Here is a 23,374-nt window from a genome sequence, read left to right on the forward strand (position 1 = left end):
TGCAGATATTGGTGAAACTGCCCTTGCGATCCACCAGTGCCTGCAACACCATCAAGAAGTATCCCTTGGTAAGGTGGTCTAGTGCCATCTATCACCCCACCACCATTAGGGAACCACATATCGGAAAAGCCATCCACTATATCCTGCACAGTCCCCAGAGTCACTATCCTTCCTAGCAGAAGACTATTGATTGCTCTGGCTACTTGGATCAAAGCAGCCCTTACTGTAGACTAACTCACTCTGAATTGATTCCCAACTGACCGGTAACTATCTGACATTGCATCTTTCCACAGGGCTATCACCATTTGCTTCTCAACTCTCAGAACAGGTCTATTGTGTTATTGCTGTGCTTCGGGGGAGGAGGGGAACAATTTACAAGCTTCAATGAAAGTGGCCTTACACCTGCAAAAATTTTGCAACCACTGGTCATTGTCCCATAGCTGTATAACTGTGCGGTCCCACAAGTCTGTGCCCGTTTCCCAGGACCCGAATTGGCATGTCACTGTGCCAACGTGCCCAAGTGCTTTTTGCATATGCCAATTGCTCCATTCAATGGATTCCTGCACATCAGTGCCCGTGGTATCCTCACATTCTTCCTAATGGTGGTGGCTCCTGATAAGGCTCTGGCCAAACTACAGCATAAAGTGCAAGCTGTTTGCAATGTTTGCCACAGCTGTGTGCATCTGAGCAGGGTCCAGGCTTGCCTTACTATGGAAACTGGATGGATAACCAGGGAAAAAAAGAGCATGAAATGATTGTTTGCTGTTGCCTTCAAGCAGGGAGGGAGGAGATAAGTGCATCACAAGAGGCTGATGACACATACCTAGAACCACCTACAACGTTTGTGTGTCATGAGGCATTGGGAGTCTAACTCCAAATTCAAATGGACAGCAGAAATTGTGGGATGGTTACCCACAGTGCATAAGCTGAAGGTAGCCATGGTAATGGGACTACGCTCCTTTGATATCATGTGCCTAGTGAGAACAAATACCTTCAACTTTTTAAAATCGGATGCTAAAAGTCAACCTCAATAAATTCAACCTAATTTTGTAATGCAGGTATGTCTCCTGAAACAACCAGCTGGGAGCCTTAAGGAGCTTTAAAAATCACTTTTACCATTCAGACTCTTGTATATGTTTAAAGGAATTGAGTTGTTTAGATGGAAGACACTTTCCTTTCTTTTTGTGTACAGCGCTCCTGAGCATCCCCAGCGATCTTTCATATAGCTAGCACTAAACCCTGGACAGGTGCGAGCCAAAATGCTGCTTTGAACAATTTAAAAAGCTGGAGAAATGCTGAGTATGTGTGGTTTGGGTGACATTTTAAAAAGCAATTAAATCTGAGATTATCTCAGATGGTGCAGTGGCTCAGTGGTCACACTGAAGACATGATCTTGGGATCAATCCAAGGGCTTCGTATCCCATCCTCCCAATCCCACACTTCAGCCTTGACAAAATCCTTATGGAAAGCAGCATGATCTAGTGGATAGAAGGATTCAAGACAGCTGGTTCTATTCCCAGGGCTAACACTTCGACTACGTCTAGACTGCAAGCCTCTTTCAAAAGAGGCTTTTTCGAAAGATACTTTCAAAAAAGCCTCTTTCGAAAAAGAGCGTCTAGACTGCAAGCAGTACTTTCGAAAAAGCGAGCTGCTTTTTCGAAAGAGAGCACCCGGGCAGTCTGGATTCTCTCTTTCGAAAAAGCCCTGTTTGCATTCAAGAACGCCTTTTTTCGAAAGAGCACTTTCAAAAAAAGGCGTTCTTCCTCGTGAAATGAGGAGTACTGCCGTCGAAAGAAAAGCCGCGTTCTTTCAATTTAATTTCGAAAGAACGCGACTGTAGTCTAGACACAGGTGAAGTTTTTTCAAAAAAAGGCTACTTTTTTCGAAAAAACCCTGCAGTCTAGACACAGCCTTTGTGTCTCCATTTTCCTCCCATCTTTGACACTCCTGTGTATTTAGATTGAAAATTTTTCTGTACAATCTCTTATGTCTCCATACAGTAACTTTGCACAGAAGCTCCAAACAAGACTGGGGTACCATTATATACAATAGCAACACATCTGGGAAGAAATATTTTTATCCAGTTGAGGAAAAAAAAAAAAAAAAAGACCCAAGTGGTTACTATGCCACACAAGTGTCTGAGTTTTACATTTTAGTCTGATTCTGGTGGGTTTTCAAAAGTCCCACTTAGGAACAGAAATACAATGGAAGTTGTTCTCCTAAGTGAATTAGGCACATCTGAAACCCGAGGCTCTATAAATAACAAATTGAAAAATAAGTTGTAGGACCAAAGGAATTACAATTAGACAAGGTTTCTCAGCCATTTACAAATCACTTTTTTTTTTTATTTGGGCCATTCTCCCCCCAGCCCTCCTTTTACAAAAATGGGTAGGGCTCTTTGTTTTCACTTTATCTAATTTTCCCCGGGAATTTTATTACAACAACAACAGGTGAAAAACTGATGGGGAAAAAAACTACTAATACTTTTTCCGGGGTTCTGGGTAAATTTTAGAGATTATTTTGGTCAACAAAATGACCATGGAACAAAGTAGATTAATGCTCTGATAAATGGAATTCAATGACTTTTGATGCAGATCTAAAACAGAATTCAAAACACAATGCCACCTCCCAGTTTAAGAAAACAAAACATCCTAATTACCAAATAAAGCTTTTCATTTGAATGAACAGTTTACTGTTTGAGTCTTAGAGCCATTAGCCATTAATAACTGGTCTACACCATTTTCAGCACATAATACTCAGCTTCATTCTCCTGCCTTTGTATCTTTTTAAGTGTTGAATACTTCCTTATGTTCTGAAATGTATTGATATAGATTTTTGTTTTCTTCCCATTTTAGTTGGTCAGATATTTAAATCATATCTGCTAACAGTTTCAAATGTGTACATAGTGGGCATGAAATTTATCAGTATGTTCAGTGCATATGCAAGTCACAGCTTGCATGCTACCCCAGAATCATAGGGTTGGAAGAGACTTCAGGTGGTCATAGATTCCAACTCCCTGCCCAAAACTGGACCAACCCCAACTAAATCATCCCAGCCAGGGCTTTATCAAGCTGGAACTTAAAAACCTCTACTACTGAAGATTCTACCACCTCTCTAGGCAACCCACTCCAGTGCTTCACCACCCTCCTAGTGAAATAGTTTTTCCCTAATATCCAACCTAGACCTCCCCCACTGCAACTTAAGACCATTGCTCCTTATGCTGTCCTCTGTCATTACTGAGAACAGCCCCTCTCCATCCTCTTTAGAACTTCCCCTTCAGGTAATTAAAGGCTGCTATCAAATCCCCCCACACTCTTCTCTTCTGTAGACTAAGTTAATCCAAATCCTTCAGCCTCTCTTCACAAGTCATGTGGCTCCAGCCCCCTACTCATTTTTGTCCTCCTCCACTGTACTTTCTCCAATGAGTCCACATCCTTTCTGTAATGGGGAGGGGAGGGAGGGGCGGAGGGAAGGAGGAAAGACCAGAATTGGACACAATACTCGAGATGTGGCCTCACCAGTGCCGAATAAAGGGAAATAATCACTGCTGGCAATGCTCCTCCTAACTCACCCTAATATGCTGTTCGCTTTGCCAGTTTGTTTATTGTATGCATCTTCTAGACTGTACAGAGCCTTGCTTTAACAGGCAACTTTGCATATATACACAAATTATATCACCACAATATACATAGCTCATGCCATTTTTTTCCTAATAAAACAAGTTATATTATAGACATAATTTGAATCAAACAAAACGAGGGTGAACATTAGAAAAAAAAACTAATACTTTTTGTATGACCTGGGATTTTTTTTTAAATAAAAATTGGTTTAATTTGAAATCTAAAGGACTTACAAATGGACCATTTGGGTACTCAAATGAATCCAACAAAGGAAATTCTACTTTGGATAAAATGAGTCCTTTGATTCTGTTGTCTACTGTCCATAGGCAAGTAAACCTTTTAAAAAGCAGGTATTTCAATATCCACAGTTTTCAGAGCAGTATTTTTTCATTTCAGCATAGAAGAGCATTAGGAAGCATTACAATCCCCATGCACCAGTTGCGATGCATGCACACAAATTTGGCCCGGACACCCTACTGTCATGATGGAATGGCATCATGTCCCCGTGAGACACATCCCAAACCCACTCTGCCAAATTTGACTGAACGGGATTGCAATTCTGAGTGGGAAGGCTCAGCACATCCCCTAGAACAAGTACCTCCAGGGGGTACGAGAAACTTGTCAAGGGGGTACAAGGAATATTTAGTAAATAACTAGATGATCCTAATTGAAATAGTCCAAAAGTGGTAGTGTTAGTGAAAAAAGTTGTGGATTCTAGAGTCTAGAATTTATTTCCTTTAATATTGAATTGGAGTACAGGGAGGTTTACTAAAAGCCAAGGGGGTATGGGCACCGAAAAAGGTTGGGAACTCCTGCCTTAGAAGGTCTGAAAGGGAATGTTCCCTCTGCCACTCTCTCCCCACCCCAGTTAAGAACTGCTGCAACAGATGATCAGACCCAATATCCAAGCAGTCCAGTATCCTCTCACAAAACAGGGTCTTGCACCAGATGCTTCAAAGGAAAGTATAAAACCCTCCAGAGTAGACAAATAAGAAATAACCTGTTCCACAGACGAAGTTGCTTCCTAATCTCCCAGTCAGTGGGTGGCTAATGCCCTGAAGAATGAAGTCTTCTATTATTTCAGTCTTTGCATCCCATTAAAACACAGAAGCTTTAATTATCCATATTGTTCTAGATGCACCAAACACATGGAAACAGATGATAAATTTCAACACCCAGGCAGTGTCTATGCTATTCAGGTGCGTTTACACAACAGGGCTTAACTCAAAATAAGCTATAGTTTATAGAAGTCAGAGTAAGAAATGCTCTAGCTTGAGAGTATTTCAACATTATTTCGAAATAACTGCCTGCTGTGTAGACGCAGACTAAGTTATTTTGAAATAACACTAGTTATTGAAATAACACCTTATGGGTGTGGTTCACATACTTGTGCTAGCATGAGTACAAATAGCAGCATAGTCATAGTAGCACAGGTAGCAGTAAAGCAGTGGTTCTTAAACTTTTGGCCCATGGTCCATCCTGCTCAATGCAAACCTTTCAATGGATCAGTAGTGGCTAACAGAAACTCACTGTTAAATCTATAATTATGCCCAGGCTATTTTACTAGTGCTGCACTGAGGGAGAAAGGTTTAATTTACCCAGCAAAAAAGAAAATGTTAATTGAAATTATTAAATACATTAAGCACTTTAACTTTCTCATGTTAGTTTACCAAACTTTATTTTAAATAAAGGAAAATAATTTATGTCCACAACAAAAGTTTTCAACATTGTCTTTATTTGTGGCAAGAGTGGAGAACTGTTTTGAATCGGGAGCCACTGACCCACAGAAAATCAGTCGGGGACCACACAAGTAAGAAGCAAAAAAAACCAACCCCTCCAAAAACTCCCAACCCTCACTTATGTGGCCCCCAATACCTCACTCCTCTGATGCTCCAGCCCTATGCTGGGAAGGGACAGTGAGGACTGAGATTCAGGGCTTCCCACAGGCCAGATTAACTCTTCTGGGGTTCTGGAGTTGGGGACCCCCATAGGCTCTCCAAAAATGAGGAGTTCAGTGTGCAGGAAAGGGCTGCCATTGGGTGGGATGAGGATGAGAGTACAGAATCTGGGTGGGAAGTGGGGTGTAGGAGGGGGTGAGGTTGCAAAGGTTTGTGAGGGAGGTAGGATGCAGGAGCAGTCTGGGAGTAGGGCGTCTGGCAGGAGCAAAGGAGGGTGCAGGAGCAGGCTAGGGTTAAGGTGTCTGGCCAGAGGGGAAGGAGGCAGAAACATGCTGTGGGTGCGGGGTTTGGGCATGAAGGGGAGAGGGAACCCTTATCTGCCTTTGTGTCCCCACCCGCTCCCAGGCACAGCCTCCTACTGCTCCCTTTGGGCAGATTCTGCCCAATGGGAGCAGCAGGGAAAGCCTCCAGGCAGTGCCGCTGTGTACTGCTGTTCCCCCAATAGGGGGAGCAGCAGTGTATGGAGCTGCTTCTGGCTATGCTTCTTCCCCATGAGCCAGGGCAGAGAGGCTCGGGGCTTTATTCTACCCTCTCCAACACCCCAGCAGAGAGGCTCGGGGCTTTATTCTACCCTCTCCAACACCTCAGCAGAGAGGCTCGGGGCTTTATTCTACCCTCTCCAACACCCCAGCAGGAAGCTGGCGCTCCAACCTCATGGGGGGGCCCCCCACAAGGCTGGACAGCCATCACAGGATCCCCACTGCCATAGTCCATCCGCAGACCTCTGTTTGAGAACCACTGTAGTAGAGGCACATTCAGTCTACACGTCCCAGTTTCAGGTGGGTTTATATTTGACAAGGCTCAGTCAAGCCTCCGTGGCTGCTACCAAGTTCCTGAAGACAGGCTGCTATTTATCCTCACATCACCTCAACTAGAGCTAGCATGAGTATGAGTACACAAGCAGGGGAATCATAACTCTACTGCACAGGGTAGACATAGCCTTGACCTAAATTGGGGATGCCTAGGTGAAAAGTGCTGGTTTGGGGGTGGGGAAGGTTAAACATTTAATATTCTGTTTTCAGTAAAAAAATCACAGCCAAGAAATCCAGTTGTCTGGAACACACTGGAGTGAGGAAGATACAAAGCAGCTCCATAAAGACCAATTTTATGTAAGGTCTGTAACTCCTCCCCCCTCCCCACAAACACACACCCCAAACAACAACAAAAACAAAGCAAACAAAATAAGGGGATCGACTCACCCTCATGGGCACAAGAGAGGAGCAGGAGTTGAAAATACGCAGGCTCTGCTAGGTAGGAAAGGGCAGGCACTACCTTGTTCAAGAGGAAGAAGGACAGGGACAGACTCTGGCACAGATTCTTCTGAGAATCCTGTTGGACCTGGTGCCTAAAAGGGATTACACCCTTCCCCAGAAGAAGGAGCAATGGCAATGAATCTCTGTGAGAAGCACAGACAGAGATGAGATGTAGGGAGCAACTATTCCTGGCCAACTGCTCCCAAGGAGCCCAGAAAGTAAGGACAGTATACCTGAAAGGCTGAGAAAATGAAGCATCTTGGACAGAGCAACTGCTGACAGGAACTGGGGGAGCAAGAGGGAGCTCCTAACAAGATGCTGGGACTGAGCCACTGAATGCTTTGAGGTAAGGGTGAAGAATGTGCTGGACTATGTTCCCTCTAAGCTGTGTGGGGGCTCTGTGCTCCAGCAAGAAGAGATGCTTCTCCCCAAATCCGGTGTGGCCAGGGCAGAGGCACCTCTTTCCATCAGCGCCACTGTAGAACTGTGATGACCGGGAGACAGGCACCTCTGTACACCAGCCTCAGCAAAAAGCTGCCCTGGAGCGACAGCCTCCCTGGCCTCCACCCATCCTAACCCAGATCTGCCCTGAATGGGGGGCAGGTACCTCGTCCACAATTGTGCCCTCTGAAGTTGCCACAGCCATAGAGATGCAACTCTCACCTTCCTCTGAACAACTGTGGTGAAAGAGGGCTGCTGGGGGCGGGAGGCAGGGTGGGGCAGCCTGTACCCAAAACCCTTCATCCTCAGCCCCACCCTAGCTCCTGTACCTGGTTCAGCCTTCTGCATCCCCATCCTCTGCCCCAGCCCTAAGCTCCAGCCTCTCGGCCCCATCCCCACCACATACTGTTCATGAGCAGAGTGACTTTTGTTATGTGATACATCATCTCCATATTGATACATATCACAAAAGTCATATGGACATAAAAAATTAAAGAATGCTGGTGCTGGGACTAGGGAGTTAAATTTAGATTAATTGGCTACCTGAATAGTCAGTGCAATAAAAGGGAGCCTCACCTTTGAAATGTAGCAACAACCCCAGGGCTGTTGCTACACTTCAAAGGCAAAAGCGAGGCGGGGAGCAGTAGGCCAGCGGGGGACTGAAGTGGCAGCACTGTATGAAGTTAGGGACTCCCCCGCTGACCCTGGCTCTACGCAGTGTTGCCACTTTGAAACACCTGGTGGGGCTTCCCATGGCGTTTCAAAGCGGCAGCGCCATGTGGAGCTGGGGTTAGCGGGGGAGTCCCCAGCTGACCCTGGCTCCACACGGTGCTGCCACTCTGAAACCTTACCTTCTTTTCTCCCCAACCTTGCTGCCTCTTTCTGATAGAAGCAGCAAGTGGGTGAAGGAAGTGACTGGTCGACTAGTATAGAAGTTATCCAATGAGCATTTGCTTATCAGCTAGTTGACTAGTCTTTCACACCCCTAGCTGGGACCATGGGGAAGTGGCCCAGGGAAATATAGCAGCATTGACAGAGGGTAGAAAAGAGCAGCAAGAAACTGCTACTTACAGGATCCCTGGGCCAAGTGGGAGGGCCAAGATCCCCACTACTTGCCACTGAGGAAGTGGCTGGATTGTTGGACAGAGATACCATCCCCCAGAATAGGGAAACCCAGATGATGACCTTGCCAGAGTTACAAAGACAATGCTGTGGTTCTGGTGGTTGAGAGGGGCCATAGACAGGAATAGAGACCAACTGCTAGTGTGCAGATCACACATGTGAGCATCAGCCTTGAGCTAATCCCTAGCATGACCAGGAGGCGGCGACAGTCTGGCAATGAGGGCTGTACCCCAGGACACCCTCCTACAGGGATCTCAGAAATAATAAAACCCCTCTTGTTCCCCATCTGCCTAAAGAAACGCTGCTACCAACAACTATGTTTAAAATGAATCTGCTCCCAGTGATATCAATGACCAAGCTTCCATTGAGACCACCAGGAGCAGGATTAACTCCCAGGGTTGCTCTTAAGATTTCAACCCCTTCATTAATGAAACCTGTGATTCCACAAACATTAAAGCCTCAAAGGCAGGAGAGGAGCAGTGTGACTAACAGCCCTCCCTTGCTAGAACGATAGGAGAAAGCAAGTCGCATATATGCAAAGTAGGAAACTTCTGCTTCAGATTGCCTATGCCCATATTGAAGCCTCTACCTTTAGGCAATGCTTGGATATATCAGGTTATTTTTCCCCACACTCCACAGTTTAACTATCGATTCCAATAACCAAACTCATACCCCTTATCCTGCACCTTAATTTTGTACAATTAAGCAGCCCCATCAGCTCCATTTATTGTTGAGTCACCAAGAATTCATACAAGAGTTTTCACGTGAAGAATCAAACGCACACATACCCCACCATTGCAGTTGGTGTTTGAAGTATGCAAAAAATCCATGTACCTGGCTTGCTTCCCTCTCTCTGATGGCCTAGATGTCCTTTGGTGTTCAAGCCACAGGTATAAACATCTCCATTCTCCAGTAAGAAAACAGAATGGTTGCCTCCACAAGCCACCTCCTTGATGTTTCTGTCATGCATGAAGCCATATACCTGTGGCTCAGGGATGATTGCTTGGAGATTGCTACCTATCCCAGACTGGCCAAAAGACCAACACCCCCAACATAACATTTTCTCGCTCTTCAGGGAGTCATGTAGCTTCTTCCTTCCTGGGGAAGAGGAGAAATGAAAGGTGATCAACAAGCAATGTAGCCACACATTAGTTTTCTGAGCAGGAAGCAGAACCAAAAGAAAAGTATTTCCTGTCTAATAACATTTGTGTACTGTACTTGCTACATGGATTGTTCTTTAACCCTTACCAATAAATAGAGCATTAGACAGGGGAACTAGGACATGTGGGCTCCACTCCCCACTTGTAAGTTACAGCTACTGTGCCTTAGCTGCCCAGGCATAAAATAGGGATACAGTGCTTATGAATCAAAACACTTTAAAAGGAAGCAAAGAAAAGCACTGTAAGAGTGTTAAGTATTGTTATTTAGACAAAACTCTTCTGCCTCAGACTCTTGGACTTGGACTTTGCTCTATCCCCACCTCCAGGGCAGCCAGGCTTGAGTAGGCTCAAACTTTTGTCCCAACTCCTAAGGTTGTGTAATAATTTTTAATTATCAGAATCGCAGTGCAATGAAATGTAAGGAAACCTGCTCTAATCTAAATGGCTTGGGCACAACAGTTTATAACTGTGTTAGCGCAGTGTTTTGGGCAATTACCAGACTTTAAAGAAGTGCTTTGTTGTATCTGCAAAAAAAAAAAAAAATACTTAAACAGTTCTTGATTAGACTGACCTCAATTATTTACAGGGTGCTGGCCAAGTGCAATACTACAGTACATTATTAGCTGAGAAATCCAGGTAGAGAAGAAATATGCACTACTGAGCATAACCAAAATACATTGTCTGTGCACAAATCTCCTCCCACCAGCCCCCAAGGCAATGAGGAGACATGTACAGGAGAAAAGCTGCACCGCAAACAATTCACATGGAGCATCACAACAGTGTCACAACTTACAGAGATATACAAACAAGATACTGATGTTGCAGTGACTTGCCCAAAGTTACTAGAACTCTTGGTTCCCCATCCTCTGTTGGGTTCACTAAGCCATATAACAGCCAGCACCTTCAGAGGGAATAACATGGGACAAAAACCAAAAAGATATACAAAACAGGAAGGAAAGAAGAAAACATGCAGTCAATACTTCACAGTGCCATAAATCAAGCTCACTCTAGGGACGTTAGATATCGGTTAAATGAAGTCGAGTAACCCCACAAAATTTTATTGGTTAGTAGACTATTCTATAGTCCCTGGGGGCGGGACCAGCAGCCATTGTATCAGAAGCAGCAGAAGCAGCACAGGGTGCCAGGTGGGGACTGATCTGCGAGGTGAACCAGTTTAAAGGCAGCTTCCCTCATAGACCAGCTGTTTGTCGCCCTGTTCTGCTGCTTCTGAGAAAGAGGCAGCAGCACAGGGTGGCAGCAGCCTCTGTCGGGGGAGAGGAGGTGGAGGGTCTGAGCTCCCAGACTTAACCTGACCCAGAACTGAGCTGGGCTGCTGCCCACCTAGCTCTTAATACACTTGAAATGCAGAGCTGAAACTGGGGTAGGTCCCAGACCCATCACAAGCCAGGACTGAGCCAGGCTGCTGGCCAGCCTGCTAAAAATCCCTAGCTCACTCATTCTAGAAGAAGCAACTGTGAGAGCTCAGTAAATTCTCCATTAAGCCTAATCTTAAAGTATATGGGTCATCTGTTAAAACGTGTTGCACTAACAATAAAGCTGCTCATCTGAAACTTCAGAGGACTCCTTTTGTCCAGGAACAGAAGAAGACTAATTTTAGTTTAGGGGAGGAAGGAAAGGGGTAGGGGACAAAAGTCTGGGAATCCAGGCACTAAATAGCTGAGTTATTATGTCTTGCTCTATATCTTGGTTGTGGTCAGCTGTTCTCAGTTCCACTAAGTCAGGACTGAGAAGGGTGAAGTTCTCTCCTGGAATGGATATGGGGAGTCCTTCGCTGGGTTCTTTAGAATAGCAAAGGACAATCTAGGCTACTGAGTAAGCTGCATGAGTGGCCCTCATCTCTGTGGGCTGCAAGACTGTCATTACCAACATGGTCTCCTGATTCAGGAAACCTGTGTCATTTGTGGTGGATGCATTCCCACATCCACCACAAATGGTGACATTCATGAATACTGGGAGCATTGGCTCCTAGCCCCCTGGTAAGATCTCCATGGCTCCAGAACTCTCCATAGCTGCCAGGAGCCAAGGGGCACTCAGCATGGCTCCTGGCAGCTGTGGCAAGTTCCCTCTGGCTTCTAGCCTCTGCCCCATGCCACAGGCCTCTGTGAATATGTGGAAATGCAAACATTGATTCTGTGAACTGTAAAGGTCTCCTGTATCGTGTATTTTTTTTTTTTTTTACTAACTTCACTTGCATACCTATAATTTGGGGAGTGTACCAAATGAACCGTAGCAGCACTTGGGTTGTATGTAAGATGAGTACACGGCTCTCATAGTCAGTGCTGTGCGCAATCAGTACCCACCTCGCTTCACAGATGTGTCACTTTAGTAATACCAGTAGGGAAAAAAACCTATGTGGATGGAAACCAGTGGAATCTGATAATGCTGCGTGTGGCCAAGAGTAAACTAAATGTCTTGTGGGTAACACACAGAAGCATGAGGGGCCAACAGGTTGCCCATCACTGCTTTACAACATGCTGCAAATCCTATTTGTCTTGGGTGGCTTTTTTTTTTTTTAAACACGTTCAGGGCTGTTCCCTCTCAACCACCCCTCACCTCCCATCCAACCACAATATAGACTAAATCCTCTGCACCAGAGAGTATCTGATCCTTTAGAGTAGCGGAAGTCACCTGTCAAGATTCCTGACAGAGCTGTGTCAAACTGTTCAAACTGGCTCTTACATATATAGTCCCAAGCAGAAACACAGATGTTGCTGGACCACAGAGCCCATAGACAGGCAGGATGGGTGGAACAGCCAGGAGCAAGGCAGGCTAGCCAGTGATGCAGCCTGGAACCCAATGGCACGGGGTCTGGCGGTGCAGCTGAAAGCCCAGTGGGGCCAGCAGCAGTGGAGCTGGCAAAGCCAGCGAGTTCTGGCCAAGCCAGCAGTAGTGGGGCCAGAGGCCAGAAAGGAGCCTGCAGAAAGGTGGGGCTGTGAGCTGGAAGGCCGGTGGCAGGGAACTTTCCCATGTCCAGCAAATTCCCTTGGTCAGGACTGGTCAGATCTCAAAGGATGCCAGACCAGGGAGGTCCAACCTGTGCTTTGGTTTTTGATTATGCTGGACACAGATGCCTGGTGAAAGACAACCTGTAGTTGATGACAATAAAAAATACACCCCAGCTGATAAACTTAGTTACCACTTCATGATGAGTATCACAGTACTTCCCTAAGAACAGGTAAGAATGCAGGGTGGTAAAAATGTGCAGGGGTTTTTTGATGGTTTTTAAAATGATATCCACTTGCATTAAACTCACACCCCCATCTGAGAATCCCACTATCCAGCCTCTCGGTAACAATACAGCCAGAGTAATCCAGAATGAGGCTGCATTTTCAGTGTTCACTCTGAGACAGGGCTGGGCAAGATGTGGCCCAGGGGCTGGATCCGGCCTGCAGACTGCATCTGGCCTGTTTCTATTTATATCCTGCTGTCCATGCCCCCAAATTTCCAGGCAGTGGTTCACACAGCAAGATCCTTTTTAAATGACACTCAGTTCCAAATCATGGCAGTACCCCAGCCACAAACCCTTTAAAGAGTCGCAGCAACACCAGGTGGCTGCCAGGCAACATGGTAGTGACGAGGCTGGGAGCCTAGAGCCCTTTGCTGTGTTTTTAAATCAAAGCCTCCAGCCCCAAACAACTCTGAGAGATGTTGTGTGCTCAGCTCTTTTGAAAGCTTAGTGCTAACACTGACGAGAAACATGTTTTTAGGAAGGTCTGTTTCCACCATCTCCATAACTGTAAAGGGCATTATTACATTTCTCAGGGTACGTCTAGACTACATGCCTCTGTCGCCAGAGGCATGTAGATTAGGCTACCAGACATAGTAAAATGAAGCGGCGATTTAAATAATTGCCGCTTCATTTAAACTTACATGGCTGCCACGCTGAGCCGACAAACAGCTGATCAGCTGTTTGTCAGCTCAGCGCGATAGTCTGGACGAGTGGGTGTCGACATCAAAGGTATTTGTCGACCACCCAGGTAACCCTCATCCCAGGAGGCTTACCTGGGTGGTCGACAAATACCTTTGATGTCGACACCCACGCGTCCAGACTATCGCGCTGAGCCAACAGCTGATCAGCTGTTTGTCGGCTCAGAGCGGCAGCCATGTAAGTTTAAATGAAGCGGCAATTATTTAAATCGCCGCTTCATTTTACTATGTCTGGTAGCCTAATCTACATGCCTCTGGTGACAGAAGCATGTAGTCTAGACATACCCTCAGGGATTTTTACTGATGTTTCCCAAGAAATGCTATATTTGCATGAAGCAGAATAAGGTCGTGTCTACACTAACTCCCGAGTTGATCTTCCACAAGATAAGTCAACAGGGGCTGCTTCTCCACCAAACTCTGCATACTTTTCTCATCTTGGTGGAATACAAGAATTGATAGGAGAGCACTTGATTTATCTCATGTAAGCAGATGGATGGTGGATCCATCACTGTGTAGTAGAGACAAGCTTCAAGACACAAATGTTTCTCCTATTTCAAAGGATGACAAATCAGAAAATTTCCAAAGGTCTCATAAGTCCCATCTGTTACTGCTTTCTTTCTAAGAGGTTGTGCATTTTAAAGTTTAAGTTAACATTCTTTTTTTAAAACTCCATCATGTAAGAATGCAGCAAGTTGTGTGTGTCGTGTTCAAATGGACTGTGTTTCCTGAATCCTTATCTACGAGACTCAAACTGGAAGCTCTCTGCTCCACTCCCAATTATATTTAAGGCCTTTACTTCTCCTCGCCCTTAATGTAGTGAGTGGAAACTCATGTTATTTGGAGTTAGAGTCTGCAAGCTCTATTAAAAAAAAAAACTTCAGCCTTGTCTGCACAACACAGTTTCGTTGACAAAAGTCAGCTTGTATTGACAAACAATGAAGGTGAACACACTGAAATGCTTTCTCTCACAGATATAACTCCCTTGCTATGCAGACATAATAAAACCACCTCCGCGAGTGGCACAGAACTTTCTGAGACAGAGACTCAGCATCAGCATAAACACTGCTCTTAGTTATGTCATCCTAATTGGACTTCAGGAGGTGACCACAGTGCTCATCCTGACTGGTGAGCAGTTTGAACTCCACTGCCCTGAAGGTATACATGCATGCATCCCTCCCACTTTTGTGGTCCTGGGAATTTTTAACATTCCTCTTCTTGTTTACCTCTTCCTGGTCTTCTGCACAGACCATTCATACAGCAGATCATGTGTAGTACACCAGAGCTATTAGATCTACCGGGTCTATGAGAAGAGACAGCTGTGAAGTCATAGCGCCACTCCAGCAATAGGAACCGATTCCTATGGCCCAAGTCCTAGGGCATGAAAGGGACACGGCACAGCCAGTGCATCTTTGGTGGGGTGAGAAGGCTGCAGAAAAGTGTTAACGTACACTGGGATGTCCCAGGAATCCTCCATAGAGGTATCTAGGAAACTTTCCTGTAGGTATTTTGCAATCCCCTTCCAAAAGTTAATTGGCAGATTATGCTGCTCTGATGCTATAGGAAACTTTGCTGCACCACGTCACAATTATTTTTGCAGAAACCAGAGTGGCACATAGGCAAGCAGCACACAGAGCTGGTCTGAAGCCACATGCAAGCAAGAGACACATCCTTGCATCCTGGTTTGCCCTTAGAAATGAAATATTGATTACCCCAGCCTATGGAAAAGGGTATCATTATTCAGAAGAGTCTCCCTTGGTGCTTTGCAAACCACCCCAACCTTTGTTCATTCTTCCCAGTTCTCCCCTGCATCTTGCCAAACTCACAATATTTGGGACTTGTGCCAACCAGTGTGTTACCCGTGGGACAATGAGAAAGAAGTGTGTATAAAAGTTGTGATTCACAGCTGTGAATTACTCACAATACTGTCTCTTGTTTCCTTGGCTTCTGCGCATGTGTCCTTGAAGACTCACTCCTCCACACTAGGGAGGAAGGGAGGGGGGAGGAGGAGAGCAAGAGCCAGTGCACCATGTCCGCGAGGGGAGGGGGAAGAGGAGGCAAGGAGGAGTAAGGGGGACCGGGCGTGAGCCAGGAATGAGCTGATTCCCGGCTCATGCCCAGTCACAGACACTGCCCCGTTGCTTTTTAATGGATTAAGAACCTACCGGCTCTTAAGACATCTAAAAATCAGAAGCGCAGCGGGGGGACCTGGGCACAAGCCGAAACAGCTGATTCCCGGTTCCTCCTGGGTCCCCCCGCTGTACTCCAGTCTTTTAATTGTATTAAGAGCCTTCTGGTTCTTAATATATTTAAAAGGCAGAATCACAATGGGGCCAGGAGCTAACCCCGCTGCGGCTCCCCTGCTTATTGACTAATCGATGGAAAATCCATTGAGTAGTCTATCAGTTGATTAAACTAAATTGAACATCCCTACTCCACACCAGAGGAATATCTCTGTTAGGGTATGTCCACACAACAGGGACAAAGTCGAATTAAGCTATGCAACTTGAGCTATCTAAATTGCGTAGCTTAAGTCAAAATAACATATTTCGGTTTTTGGCACTGTGTGCACAGCAGGAAGTGAAATGAAGAATGCTTTTCTTGCAGGCACTTGTAAGGGAAGTCAAAGGAAGAGTGTTCTACTCCTCATAAAAATGAGGATTACAAGATTTAGAGTAAGTCGTCTTCCAGCTGGCCATTATTTCGAAATAACGGCTTTCAGTGCAGACACGCTCTTTGTTATTTTTGAATAACAGATGTTATTCCGAAATAACGCTGCTGTGTAGACATACCCTTAGGTAAGGCACTGAACCAGGAGGAGTAAGGAGGGTAAGTTTCACTCAGTGCTTAAGTCTGCAGATACAACACATTATGAAATAATTGAATACAGGGAGACAATTCCTGGATATCCTGGAAAGAAGAGATGGACAGGAGTAGATGATTAAGCTACTGGGAGAACCAGACAGAGATACTTAAGCCCCTCATCATGCTGCAGTTAGAGTACTCCTCTGTATGAGTTCCCTTGCAGCTAATGCAGAATTTCATTCCATGCCTGCCCAAGCGTCTCACCACATTTTGTGCATGTTCCTGGTCCCCTGCAGAAATCCTTGTACTCCACACATAGGGACTGGTTTCAAAGTGAAAGTTGGAGTTACACTCAGCCGCGAGAGCCATAACTAAGAGACTTATCTCATTTCCATTGCCCTAGTTTGACAAAAAAATTGTTTTGTCCTATTATTAAACTTCCTTCTTTGATACAAATTGACTTTTTATTTGTGTCATACACACATTAGTTGGTGCTAACATTTAAACACAGCGGCTATATGCAGAAACATTTGTTCACTACAATTAAAGCTCAAGAAGCAAGCCCTATGGGGGCCATTCAAGGAGGTAAGTAAACAATGCCTGGCTGAATGCTTAGACATTACTAGGAATCATTGTCAAAATGCTCTTTCAAGGCCTCCCTGATTCGAATAGCCATACACTGTGCCCCTCTAATTGCCCTGGTTTCTGGCTGCTCAAAATCAGCAGCCAGTCGATCAACCTCAGCACTCCACCCCTGAGGAAACTTTTCCCCCTTCACTTCACAAATATTATGCAGAACACAGCAGGCCGCAATGACCATGGGAATATTTTCCTCATCGAGGTCTAACCGGCCAAAAAGGCAGCGCCAACGGCCTTTTAATCGGTCAAATGCATGTTCGACGGTCATTCGACACCTGCTGAGCCTGTTGTTGAAGCATTCCTTGCTGCTGTCTAGGTTCCCAGTGTAAGGCTTCATAAGCCATGGAAGCAAGGGATAGGCGGAGTCTCCCAGAATAACTACTGGCATTTCAACATCCCCTATTGAGATCTTCTGGTCTGGAAAGAAAGTCCCTGCTTGCAGCTTCCTATACAGTCCAGTGTTCCGAAAGATGCAAGCATCATGCACCTTCCCTGACCACCCCGCATTGATGTCAGTGAAACAGCCCCGGTGATCTACTAGCGCCTGCAAGACCATTGAAAAGTAACCATTTTGGTTGATGTACTCCCTCGCAAGATGGTCTGGAGCCAAAATTGGGATATGAGTTACATCTATTGCCCCGCCACAATTAGGGAATCCCATTTCCTCAAAGCCTTCAATTATTTCCTGTACGTTGCCAAGAGTCACAGTCCTTCGTAGCATGAGGCGATTAATGGCCCTGCACACTTGCATCACCACAGCCCCCACAGTGGACTTTCCAACTCCAAACTGAGTCGCGACTGACCGATAGCAGTCTGGTGTTGCCAACTTCCACACAGCAATTGCCACTCGCTTTTCCACAGTGAGAGCAGCTCTCATTCTGGTGTCCTTGCGCCGCAGTGCTGGGGCAAGCTCTGTGCACAATTCCAGGAAGGTGGATTTGCGCATCCGAAAGTTCTGCAGCCACTGCTCATCATCCCATACATGCATCACAATGTGATCCCACCACTCAGTGCTTGTTTCCCGAGCCCAGTACCGACGGTCCACCGCGTGCAGCTGTTCCGTGAATGCCAGCAGCAGTCTTGAATTATTTGTTTCCATGGCAGCCAGCAGGGCAGGCACCACCGATTCATTCTCTGTTTCACAGCTCATGAAATAATGCAGGACCAGCCGTGTTGTGTTCATAACGCTCATCACCACAATGGTCAGCAACTCAGGATCCATGCTGTCAGACAGAGATGATGGGTGCACAGTTTACAAAGGCTGTTGAAAAACAGCACAAAACAAAGATGGAAGCCCATGGAATTATGGGATGGAAATAACTGCATCATGGAACGGCAAGCACACCCCATGATGCACCATAATCTATTCCCAGAGCTTCCAGTGGCAAAAAGTAGCTTCCCACAATGCAACGCTGTCTCTGCCATTGCAAAAGCAATGACTGGACAAGCTTCACCGATAAAAGCAACACCGTGTGGATATGCACAACCAATGTAATTAAAGCAGCTTATAATTGTTGACCTAACTTACTTGATTTAATGTAGACAACCCTTTATCCTGATGACCACCCTATTGAAATTTTCCAGATAGGCAGTAGGCAAAGGGAATATATACACATACACATAAGCCTAAGTTTTCAAAAGTGACTAGCCATTACAGGTGCCCAACTTGAGGCACCTCTGGAAAATGGAATCTGATTTTTCCAAAGGTGCCAGCCTGTGAAAATGAAAGCCCCATAAATTATCTCAGAGTGCAGACGCAACATGTGGGGGAGGGGAGAAGTGTGTGGGATCAAATGCGCACCTCAGATTGGTGGGGAAGTAGAATGGGCTTTTTCTTTCCAGTGGCACATTTAGATGCTCACCGTGGCAGTTGCACAGGGAGTGGGACAGAGCTGCTTCTGCCTGAATGAGCATGGCTGAGAGATAGCGGCGGCCAAGGCTCAGCTGCTGAAGAGAGGGCTCGTGCATGCTGGGGAAGGAGGATTTCAATACTCCAGAGACCTCACCAATGCCAAGTAGAGCTGAACAATTGCCTACCATGTCTTACATACAGCGAGCCTGTTAATAAGCCTTGTCATCCCTGCTCCCAGGAAGGCTTCACTGCATGCTCTGCAGTATCAAGCTTAAATAAGCTTAATACTGCAGCACCCACAGTGTGTGTAACCACACTGTGATTTTTAGTAGTTACACGGTTACATTTATAAACAAATTTTAGCCTCCCTATTGGTGACTCACTTCAAGTCACTAGTCCCTTATTTAAGTTAGTTCAGAAGCTGCAAGATGAAAGATCTTTGAGAAACCCAACCACAGCCCATGTCTGCTGTGTTTCTCACTGATTTTTCAATGAAACCTGAAATATAAATCTGAACACAACCACCTCAACCTGTGGTTTGCATTAACATCGCCAGATGAGAGTAGTATTGCAGCAGATCATGTTGTTTGCAGAGATTCTCCGATGGTAAGCAAAGAAGAGACGTCTGCAAATACCAACTTTCTTTGATGTGGTATCTGCAATACAATAGCAAAGAGCAGGGAGTTCTCAAACTTTGTGATACCTTGACCTCCTCTAAATTGCTCATGACCTCCCCCCTCCCCAAGTTGCTTGTGACCCCCCGGAGAGTCGGGACTCACAGTTTGAGAAACGCAGGCAAAGAAGAAAATCCCTCACTGCAGGGGATATTTTTAGTAATGCCTTCCCAGATGGGAGAGCTATGAGGCTGCTATCTATCCTCTGCTCAAAACTGAAGGACATGCTGTATTTAATGTAAGTGAGGAAAGAATCAATTTTACTAGATTACCGGTACAAATGGGGGAAAAAAATATCAAAAGTAGGAAGCCTGTCAACCTACTGGATGGCCAAGATGCTAAATGAAGCCCTCAAAGACAGTAAAGCCTTTGCAAAGAAACTAAATTAATGCTTTGTTTCAGTCTTCACTAGGCATGTTAGATAGTGATTAACTGAATAATCATGTAACCACATCAAATTTTAGTGGTTACATGATTATTCAATAATCCCCGGGGCCAGTGCACTCCCAGCCCCACTCCTGGGGAGCCCACTATGACTCCATGCTGCTGCCTGTAATACAGAGGCAGCAGTACAGAGAGGCAGCAGCCCCTTTCTGCGAAGAGGAGGTTGGGGGGGGCAAGAGAGAGGGAGAGTGGTCTGGCCCACGAAAGCTCATCATCTAATAAACCATCTTGTTAGTCTTTAAAGTGCTACATTGTCCTGCATTTTGCTTCAGCTACCCCAGACTATCACGGCTACATCTCTATCACTATTCTCTGTCCACAGTGAGCCTGGGCATGCCATGGACAGAGGCTGCTGCACAGAAGCCTCCCCTGCCCCCCACACTGCTGTCTGACCCAGCACAAGGAACCCTTTGAGCTCCACTCGTATCAACTCCCACTTCCCCTCCCCCACGCTGATGCCTCTGAGCAAGCAACTCACAGGAGCTAATACACACATGCAGCCAGCGTGAAAGCCAGCTTCCTTTGTGTACCAGTTCCTGCCTGCCCCCTCACCCTCCATATCAGAGGCAGTAGTGCGGGGGGGCAGGCAGCTCCACAGATCTGATGCTTATGGGGAGCTGGCTTAAAACTGGCTCTTGCTTCCCCACCCTCCATTGCCCCGATAGAGAGGCAGTGGGGGTAGGGGGGAAGTGGGGGAAATGTGTCTAGTCAATAAGATTAACCAATAAGCCTAGGGTTATTAATACTTGACAACACGTTGACATCCCTAGTCTTTGCAACTGAGGACATGAGAGTCCCAAACATAAGACGTTTGTCACCTAAAAAGAATATGAGGAACTATCCCAGACTGAGGTGTCATTAGAGGAGGCTTTGGAATTAATTGATAACTAAACAGTAATAAAGCTTCAGAGGGATAGCCAAGTTAGTCGGTAACAGGAAAAACTTAACAAATAGTCTAGTATCACTTTAATGACTAACAAAACATGTAGATGGTATCATGAGTTTTTGTGGGCAAAACCCACTTCTTCAGATGATCCTGGGCAAACTGTTTGAAATAATAGTAAAGAAGAAAATTGTCAAACACACAGATGAATAGAACTTGTTGGAGAAGAGTCGACCTGGTTTTCGCAAAGGGAAATCATGCCTCACCAATCTACTAGAATTAATTGAAAGGGTCAACAAGTATGTGGACAAGAGAGAATTTAGTTGATATAGTGTACTTAGACTTTCATTAAGCCTTTGACAAGGTCCCGGACCAAAGATTCTTAAGCAAAGTAAACTGTCATGGGATAAGAGGGAAAGCCCATTCTCATGGATTTGTAACTGGTTAAAAGGAAACAAATAAATTGTCAGCTTTCAAAAGGGAGAGAGGAAAACAGGGGTGTCCCCCAAGGATCTGTACCCACACACTGGCTATTAAGACCTGCACAGGGACTCAGGGCTGCCAAGACTGGGAAAGAGGCATTTAGGGAAAGAAGATTTCATTTTCAAAAGTTCCATATGAATGAGTGGGCACACAACAAAAATCATTCCGCATATAGACATAAAATAGTAGAGCCAACACTGGTCTGTACTAGGACCAACGTTATTCAACATATTCATAAATGGTCTAGAAAAAAACAGGATAAATAGTGAGGTCACAAAATTTGCAGGGGATATAAAACTGCTCAAGATATTTAAGTCCCAAGCAGACAACAAAGAGCTGCAAAAGGATCTCACAAAAGTAGGTAACTGGACAATAAAATAGCAGATGAAATTCAATGTTGATAAATGCAAAGTAATGCATGTTGGAAAACATTCCCAACTATACATATAAATGATGGAATTTAAGTTAGCTGTTATCACTGAAGAAAGATCTTGGAGTCAATGTGGATGGTTCTCTGAAAATAGCCACTTCACGTGCAGCAGCAGTCAAAAAAGCAAACACAATGCTGGGAATTAAGAAATAAAACAGAAAATATACTGCTGCCACATAAATCCATGGTACGCCCACATCTGGACTACTGCATGCAGAAGTGGCCACTGGGGATGTGACTGTGTACATGGTTACCCGATGAGCCTGGGCTCATCGGTTAACCCTCATGGTTACACGAAGCCCCCCCTGCTGCCTTTGGGGCAGGTGGGAGCCAGTACGCATGTGGAACCAGCTTTTAAGATGGCTCCCTGCACAGGCCGGTTCCCACGAAGCCACCCCTCTCGCCCTCGGCCCTCGCACCGCTGCCTCTGATACAGAGGCAGTAGCACAAGGGTGGAGGTGAAAGGCAGACGCCGGTGCTCGCCTCCCTCCCCCCAACACATGTAAATGTGAAACTGCTGAAAATTTTCAGTGGTTTTCCCTGGTGGCCCCCTGGACCCTCCTACACTAGTTGCTCCTGAGTGAAGACACTGCTGTTTGTACTACTGACAGAATTGGCTTCTACCTGTGTCTCACAATGCCCGCCCCAAGCTCTGTTCAGTGTTTTGATCTTTGTTGCCCTGCAGAAATGCACACACACATCCTTCAAATCTCTGAAAAGTATCTGACAGATGAACATGCTGCTCTATTTGGGGAACAAGGAGCAAATTACTGGACCGTCCCTGCTCTACGCAGGCAGAGATAAGGATATTAATAGCTATGTGATTAACTGGTTAATCGATAAGCAATTGCTTATCAATTAACGATCTTGATTAACTGCAATAACCCTCCCGCCATCTCTCCATGCTTTGAATTTAAAACTTACACCAGCAAGCTGGCCCAGCCCACCAGTCCAAGTTTTCAAGGAAGAGCACCCAGGGGAGCTCCTGCCTCCCTGACACAGAGGCAGCAATGCAGGGTGACAGGGATATTCCTTAGAAGTGGGGCCAGGAACGAACTGGCTGCCGGACCTCTCCCTAGGTAGGAGCACTGAGTAACCATGTAACTGCTAAGAATTTTTAGCAGTTAGTTGATTATTAAAATTACTATTTTTTAACATCTGCAGGCAGAACAGGCTGCTTTGGGAGAGACTGCTGTGCCAAGCAGTGCCAGAGCTCATATGAAGAATGTATCTCCTGCCCCCAACTCAGGATAGGTTAGTCACCCTGTCCCTAGACACACCAATCTCCTCTTCCTCCCTCTGTCCCATACCTGATCAGTTGAAAAGCATGCCCCTGGAAAGATGTGTTTGAGAACTTGCGTCATGTGACATTATATCTTGATAAACTTAAAAAAACAACAAATGGTCTGGTAGCACTTTATAGACTAACAAAACATGTAGATGGTATCATGAGCTTTCATGGGCACAGCCCACTTCTTCAGATGACCAGAGTGTTGGATGTCCAGATACTAAAATAAATAGGAGGGGGGGGGAGGAGGAGAACAAGAAGAGGAGTGGGTATAAAAATATTAAGGGGAAAGCCAAGTTGGAATGTAACAGGAAAAACAGTCATAAGCACCTAAAGATTAGATAGTCAAAAGAGGCAGATAAGAACCATTAGTAGGC

The 23,374-nt window shown here is 45.5% G+C and overlaps 1 protein-coding gene across 7 annotated transcripts in view; it reads right to left on the reverse strand.

Annotated features, from left to right (window-relative positions):
* The window catches only part of LOC102463931 (putative E3 ubiquitin-protein ligase HERC3), a 109,574-nt gene that overhangs the window by 83,082 nt on the left and 3,118 nt on the right, over window positions 1-23,374 (reverse strand). For 3 of the 7 annotated variants that reach the window (XM_075929572.2, XM_075929573.2, XM_075929569.2), the window contains exon 2: window positions 9,229-9,492. In XM_075929572.2, the coding sequence (XP_075785687.2) occupies window positions 9,229-9,454 (226 nt within the window). In that variant the 5' untranslated portion in view covers window positions 9,455-9,492. Of the gene's footprint in view, window positions 1-9,182; window positions 9,493-10,347; window positions 10,791-19,320; window positions 19,452-23,374 lie in introns of those variants that run through there. The other 4 variants (XM_089778086.1, XM_075929574.2, XM_075929570.2 and 1 more) reach the window with 3 other exon arrangements.

Source organism: Pelodiscus sinensis, chromosome 4, assembly GCF_052426305.1.
Source record: "Pelodiscus sinensis isolate ZL-2025 chromosome 4, ASM5242630v1, whole genome shotgun sequence".
Lineage (NCBI taxonomy): Eukaryota > Metazoa > Chordata > Testudines > Trionychidae > Pelodiscus > Pelodiscus sinensis.